At 39.0% G+C, this 7,519-nt stretch overlaps 1 protein-coding gene across 1 annotated transcript; it reads left to right on the top strand.

The window, feature by feature from the left end:
• The first annotated feature begins 3,051 nt into the window (after positions 1-3,051).
• On the top strand, positions 3,052-4,499 carry LOC148010684 (alpha/beta-Hydrolases superfamily protein). Its single transcript, XM_087672130.1, has one exon. The coding sequence runs from the start codon at positions 3,158-3,160 to the stop codon at positions 4,214-4,216; it is 1,059 nt and encodes a 352-aa protein (XP_087528256.1). The 5' UTR covers positions 3,052-3,157; the 3' UTR covers positions 4,217-4,499.
• The last annotated feature ends 3,020 nt before the right edge of the window (positions 4,500-7,519 follow it).

Raw genomic sequence — 7,519 nt, 5'->3', positions numbered from 1 at the left:
TCTCTCTCTTATTATTATATTATTTTAGCTATAGATTCGGAAAGCCTCGAACCTCCAGAGGGCTTTCTGAACCTACCCCCTTTTCCAAACCTCTTTTCTTTAATCAAAACCCCCTCCCCTCCTCTCTTTCTCATGTGTAATATCTCATTTTCTCTTCCTCTTTCCTTTTTTCATTAAAGCCTCTTTCTTCACCTCCCTTTTTTAAATTAAAATCCCCTTATCTTTTTAATTAAATTCCTCTCCTTTCCCTCCTCTCTCTCTCATGTGTAGGGCCTAGGTTTCCTCTCTCTCCCTCTCTCTCCTTTAATTAAATCAAACTTCTTTTTAAATCAAAAGTTTCTCTCTCTCTCTCTCTGAGTTAGATTCAACTTTTTTTAATTAAACATTTTAAAAGCTTTTTTTAATTTAAATTTTTTCGAACATAGTTTTTCACACACTTTGAGAAGGAGATAGAATAAAAGAGAGAGAGAGAGAAGAATAAGAAGGATAAAAAGAAGAGGAGAGAGAAGGGGGAGAAAGAGGAAAGAGAGAAGGAAAAGGGAGGTGAGGAAGCTATAGGTTCGGAAAGCCTCAAACCTCCAGAGGGCTTTTCGAACCTACCCCCTTTTCCAAACCTCTTTTCTTTAATCAAAACCCCCTCCCCTCCTCTCTTTCTCACGTGTAATATCTCATTTTCTCTTCCTCTTTCCTTTTTTCATTAAAGCCTCTTTTCCTCACCTCCCTTTTTTAAATTAAAACCCCCTTCCCTTTTTAATTAAATGCCTCTCATTTTCCTCCCCTCTCTCTCATGTGTAGAGCCTAGGCTTCCTCTCCCTCTCTCCCTCTTTCTCTCTCTCTCTCTCTTTGAGTTAGATTAAACTTTTTTTAATTAAATATTTTAAAAGCTTTTTTTAATTTAATTTTTTTAAACATAGTTTTTCATACACTTTGAGAAGGAGATAGAATAAAAGAGAGAGAGAGAGAGAGAGAGAGAAGAATAAGAAGGATAAAAAGAATAGGAGAGAGAAGGGGGAGAGAGAGGAAAGAGAGAAGGAAAAGGGAGGTGAGAAAAAGAGGCTTTAATGAAAAAAGGAAAGAGGAAGAGAAAAAAGAGGAGAGGGAGAGAGAAGGAAAAGAGAGGAGAGAGGGGGGAGGGGAGAGAATAAAAGGAGAGAGAGAGAGAAGAAAAGCGGGGAGAGAAAAAAAGAGGAGAGAGAGAGAGAACTAGGAGAGGAAAAAAATAAACTAAAATAGAAGGCAAAGAAAAAGAGAGAGAGGGAGAAAGAGAGAAAATTAGACATAGGGAATTTTTGGGGGGGAGAGAGAGAGAAAGAGAGAAAAAAGAGGAGAGAGAAATATAAGAAATGGATTGTTGAGCGAAGTTGCCGTGCGATAGCACGGCAACTTCGCTTTCCGCTTCGAGGCAGCAAAGCTACCGCGAAGCAACCTAGCATTCTGTGCACGCGAAGCACGCGCAGAATGCTAGTAAAGACATTACTGAATATAGTTTGCACCATCTTGTAGAAAGTACTGCCAAAACCACACCATCCAAGAAGACATAAGATAAAATCCCAAATGATCATCTATTCCAAAAATCAAATTTAGGTTGGCATTTTGTATTCTTCTTAAATGTATGAAGCCATATTGACCTAGAGGTAGGAGCTTAGGCAAAACAAATTTGATTGTCTACACCATCACCTTAGAGTAAACCTTGTAGACCACATTCATCATTATGAGAGGTATGTAATGGCTTCATGATCTTTCGACTTCTCCTTTGGGTATGAGTTTAGTTAACATGTGATTTTCTTCACTTACTATAATACCTTTAGCCCTATAAACATTCAAAAGACTACATAAGTCAGTTCTACACACTTTCCAAAGAGCAATAATGACCTTAGAAGGGATTCCATTTGAGCTACAATATTTCTCTTTTTCATTTTCTTCAAGACAACATGTAAGTCCTCAATAAATGGTCCTTCAATTGTGAAAGCAAGCTCTATCTCAACCATAGCTTTCACTAGGCCAAGGTATGCATTAAATCGTGTGCCATAGTCCTCCACCTAAGCTCTATCTCAACCATAGCTTTCACTAGGCCAAGGTATGCATTAAATTGTGTGCCATAGTCCTCCACCTAATTTGGCTACATCTTAACAATGGAAGGAGGATGCGGAAGGAACCTTTGAGAGATACCCTCCTCATCTTTAAGCGATTTCCCATCTTCATCTTGGAGATAGTCTATTGTGTCTATCCTCTATTTCACTTTGAGTGCTTGGAGAAAGAAATGATAAATGGATTCCCCCACTATCATATCCCAATCTTTCAATTTTATATTTGCCATTGAAACACAAGCATTGGTTATCAACACTATGCAATAGACACAATAGATGAGCATCCCCAAGATTGAGAAGAAGAGAATGTAGTATAGTATCTCTAAAGTATTGAGAAGAAGAGAATAATCTTCTAGTTGTTGAAGCTTTAAATTGCCCATGTTTTTTGTAGAGTTTGGTTATTAGTGCTAGCTCTCCATCTATTGATGGATCAACTTTCAATGTAGTTACTTCTTTTCAAGCTACCTTCCATGTCCATATCACAAGGAGCAAAGAATCATCATCTTCCTTGCCTCAAATTCCTATCCAAGAACAACGAGTAGGGAGTAATCACCTTCCCTGTCGCAAGAAGCAAAGAGTAATCACCTTCCATGCCCCAATTCCTATCCAAGAACAATGGGACAACATCTTATGCCAACTATTAACTAGATTCTATGCAATGTATGATTTTACATAAATAACTCAAAGTTTGTTTGGTATTTTGTTGATATTTTATAATGTGCAATATGTGTGTGTATAAGCCACTTATTAGCCCAAGGTATTAAGATTAAATATGATTAGTCTTTCCTTACTAGCGTAGTATTTGGTTTATCGTGATGTAGAGATGTCACATTTTATCAAATATAGTGCCTTTTGTGATATTTTTCAAGCTTTTTAGAACTTCTTGGTTATTACATATTGAATAGGATTGCTACAATTACTTCTTTCCATTAGCCTTTCACTAACTTACCTGTCTCTTAACCTTACAAGTTCTTTGGGAGTTTCTCTCTTAGGTTTTTCCTCCGTGATAATTAATTCATGAAGCTTCCTTAGAAGAGCACGATACAAGAATTTAAGCTTTGGGAGGATTTATGCCATACGAGAGAGAGAGAGAGAGAGAGAGAGAGATGGAGAAAGAGGAGATCTGCATCCCGGGCATTTTGACTTGGCATGGCGATGGCTCAGTCACTAGGTTTCCTCCTTCGTTAGAGGCGGACATGGACGTGCCGCCTTCTCCTCCCTCCTCCAGCGATCTGTTGCTCGCCATGGACGCAGAAAACGAGCAACAACGGCACAGCATCAGAGCGCGCCTCTTCTTGCCTCCATCATCATCGTCGTCATCTGATGATCCCTACCTCCTCCCCATCCTCGTCTTCTTCCACGGCGGCGGCTTCGTCTCGCTCAACCCTGCCAGCCTCTCCTCCCACTCCCTCTGCCAGGAGCTCGCCTCCTCCACCCCCGCCATCGTCCTCTCAGTCGGCTACCGCCTTGCGCCGGAGCACCGCCTCCCTGCCGCCTTCGACGACGGCTTTGCAGCGCTGCGGTGGCTCCAACAACAGGCGGCAGCCTCAGCCGCAGCCGCCACCGCAGGCCGCCATAGTCAGGCACCATGGCTGCCTCAAGGGACGCCCTGCGTGCCGGACTTCTCCCGCTGCTTCCTGGCTGGCGTCAGCTCGGGGGCGACGATCGTGCACCACATCGCGATGCGGGCGTCGTCGCAGGATCTGCGGCCTCTGACACTGAGAGGTCTGGCGATGGTGGTGCCGTTCATAGGCGGGGAGGAGAGGGTACCCTCAGAGATAACCCTAGCCGTGGAAGGGCGAACCCTCCCCATACCCTTCTTGGAAGGGTGTGACAAGTGCTGGAAACTCAGCCTTCCCAAAGGGGCCTCCCGAGACCACCCCTTTGCCAACCTCACCGGCCCTCATGCCCCTAAGGTCCACTCGCTCACCCCGTGGCCCCACTCCCTCATTGTCCTAGGCTCACATGACATCCTTATTGACCGGCAGCTTGCCTATGCTCACCATCTCCAACACTCTAGGAAACCGGTCACATTATTGAACTTCAAAGATGCTGACCACTTCATGTCCGGGCCACATCACGACCATGCAGTAAGTGCGATTGTCCAATTTATTCGCGGCCATTCATAGCCCAATGTAGTGGTTATCTCACAAAAGGAAGTGTTTCTCCTATACAAACACATAGGCCATACGTATTCTAGTGCAACCCTTCATCATGTTGAAAAGCAAGTTTTTGTTCTATACTAGCATATAGGCCATACATAGCCCAATGTTGCCATTCATTGTGTTGGTGGAAAGTAAGTATTTGTTCCATAAAGATATAGACACAAAATGCTAGCAGACAGTAGTACTTCAAGTTGATCAAATCATGCATCACTTTTCTTTAAAATAGCCAATCATGTGTTTTGTTGTTGATTTGAGCAACTCTCATGGGCACTGGAGTGTGCGTCTTATTCTTATTGCAACGAACAAAACCCACTTGTTACATTTCTATGTTGATGACATCAAAGGCAACTATTACAACACCATCTTGGCTACTTGCTTGTTTTTGACATCCACTTGTTATTGTTCCAAGTGTCAAATGTTGCCCTTTGGCATGTGGAGAGCTATGTGGTTGGCATGCCAAGGGCCGCTTGTCTTTGTAAAACGATACAATTCAATGCAACTCAATGGGTATTTTGAATCAACCTACTAATTTGTGCTTTTGCTTAAACTCTAAACTTGAACTACTTCTAGTCACCCTTACATAATGGTACTTAAGAGTTAGTTTCTCAAGTATTCAAAACATTCTCAAATCATTTCACCACCATGCCTTAGAGTAACATCTCATTGATGTACTTGTAAATTATGTCTTGAAGGTTCTCAACTATAATTGATTGTCACATAAAGGTTCTTAGCTTGGAATAAGTACTCATTTTTTGTCAAAGTTTTGATAAACTTTTTGTAAGAGAAAATGCCTAGCCTAATACAAAAAATGCAAGCAAGGTCCTAGGTCTTCATGAACCTTTGAAAATAATGGCTAGCTTATTAAGTAGACCAGGGAGCACATTAAGGAGACCTTATCTAATCCTATCACAATGTTATGAAGCTTTTAAAAAAAGACTAGATCATTTCTTGAAGTATGGCCGCAAAAGTTGGAATGTTGACACACCCATACTATTCATGCTATCTTGATAACAAGATCAAGTGATAACCATTAGACTTACAAGAGTAGTTGCTCAATAGCCACCATAAGGAGATGTAAGTGGTGGCATATTTGCAAGTAGAGGTGCTAAGCATAAAGAAAGGGCAATTATGGATATCCCATTTATACTATTGAGAATATCTATAAAATCTTAATTGAAAAGATCCTAAGTGCATGTAACAACAATCACTAGGACCAAACCTCCAATTGCTCTCATATGGATTGTTCTACTTATAGTGGTAAACTATTTTCTTCCCTTATTGGTACTAATGGTACACATTCACTCTTGTTTGCTTTATACATCGAAGAGCTTGAGTTATCTCAATCCATATGATTGAGTAATCTCAATCCAATATGGATCTTGGTTGAGTTGCCTTTAGAAAGGAGGCCATGACTTATGACTATATTGTGATTTTCGATTTGAGTTGATTGCTAATCTAATTCCTACTTGGGATGGATATTCTCAATTAGCATCATGCCAACATGTTGTTTGCCATTGGTCACATAATATAGATGGAAACCAATAATGGATGGATTATAGTGGATGGATATAATGCTAGGCTTGATCTAAATATTGTGAAGTGTTCCAATTGCATCTCTTAGTGCGTATGTAAAGATCTGTGAGTTTTCTTGGTTAAGCCTATTGAAATTAATGAACCCTCAAAGAGTGCCTCAAAATCAAATGTAACTAGATGACTTTGCATATGTTTTTCTTTAGATTTGACAAATCTTCCTCAAAAATTATTCTACGAGATTGAGTTAGTGCTTGATATAATGCCATTTGCTAAGCAACCTTATCATATGCTTGCACATAAGGACTTAGAACTGAAAGAGTAGGTTAAGTATCTAATTGATCAACTATACATTTGCCTTAGCATATACTTGGGAGGGCTCTTGACTTGTTTGAAAACCACAAAGATGCCACTCTATGATTGTTTGAAAACCACAAAGATGCCTTAGCATATACTTGGGAGGGCTCTTTACTTGTTTGAAAACCACAAAGATGCCACTCTATGATTGTGCACAAATGATAAAGGGCTTAATCAAGTCATTGTAAGAGTAACTATCCTATTTTCAAGATTTAGGATCTTTTGAATAGCTTTCATGGTGTACAAATCTTCAAGAAAATTGATTTGAGATCTAATTATTATTAAATTAGAGGTGTCAGAAGCAAACAAACCCAAGTCTTCTTGTATATTAGATATGGTCAACATGCATGTTTAATTTGAGTTGAAAAATACCCCTACTACCTTCATTACAACTTCATTATAAAAATGCTTCATTAATGCAAGACATTTTGTGACTATATCTAGATCAAGACTTTATGCTACTCTTCTTTATGACATACTTATTTGTGCTATAGATCAATTGAAGAATTTGAGTAGTGTGTAAATGTGGCCTTGGAGCCGTTTAGGAAGCATAATTTGTGTGCTATATATATACATTTATGAATCTCAATGAGTATTTCAATTTCCTAATACCGAGGATGGCACTTCACTAGAGCTAGCCAAAGTTAAAGATACTCTAGATTGGTCATCTTCAAATTTAGGAAAGGGTGTTCAAGCTTTCTAAGGATGAATAATTTTTTTCTTACATTCATTTTGACTCTAAAACGGTTACACCATTAACTTCACTTCTCAAGTTACATTTAAAAATTTGTATATGACACTAGTCTAGAATAGATTTTGCAAATTCTTCAAAAATTTTAAGCCATAACTCCATCAATTGCTGATGATCTTGAATGGTTAGTAGTGGTGCATGCTTTTGAGCTTTGATATCATTACCTATTTGGAAAGAAATTCACTTTGTACAATGATAATGAAAGTCGCTCTCTTAATAGAAGATGCAAGCGTTGGATGAAACTCTTATAAGAGAGTGACTCTAAACCATAATATGATCCTAGTAATTTGAATGTTATTGTTCACCCTTTGCATAAAGGAGATTGACGTGATAACTTAGATTGTGGATATACTTAAGGTGTGACACATGTTATTTATGTAATCTCTATGCATAACTATTGCACACGAACTTGTAATCAACTCTTATTTGCTAGGAGAGTATGTCTTTGATAAAAGCCTTAACATGATGTTAAAGGGGAAAGGATACTAGATTGGTATGTCTATAAGAATGGTATTTTATGTTATTATTTTAGATCATATATCAAACTTAATGAATGTTATTCTTAAAGAAGGTCATGATTGTCATTACAAAAAGATCCTACACTTTGTAAGAATAAGTCTCACTTCATT

Source organism: Lygodium microphyllum, chromosome 29 (genome assembly GCF_053477565.2).
Source record: "Lygodium microphyllum isolate KBCC chromosome 29, Lygodium_microphyllum_v1.1.10, whole genome shotgun sequence".
Taxonomy (NCBI): Eukaryota; Viridiplantae; Streptophyta; class Polypodiopsida; order Schizaeales; family Lygodiaceae; genus Lygodium; species Lygodium microphyllum.
The sequence above is the reverse complement of the archived record's forward strand: the minus strand, read 5'-3'. Positions and strand labels throughout refer to the sequence as shown.

Excerpts from the sequence above, each read along its gene's own strand:
- LOC148010684 (XM_087672130.1), top strand. The coding sequence starts at position 3,158 with ATGCCATACGAGAGAGAGAGAGAGAGAGAGAGAGAGATGGAGAAAGAG.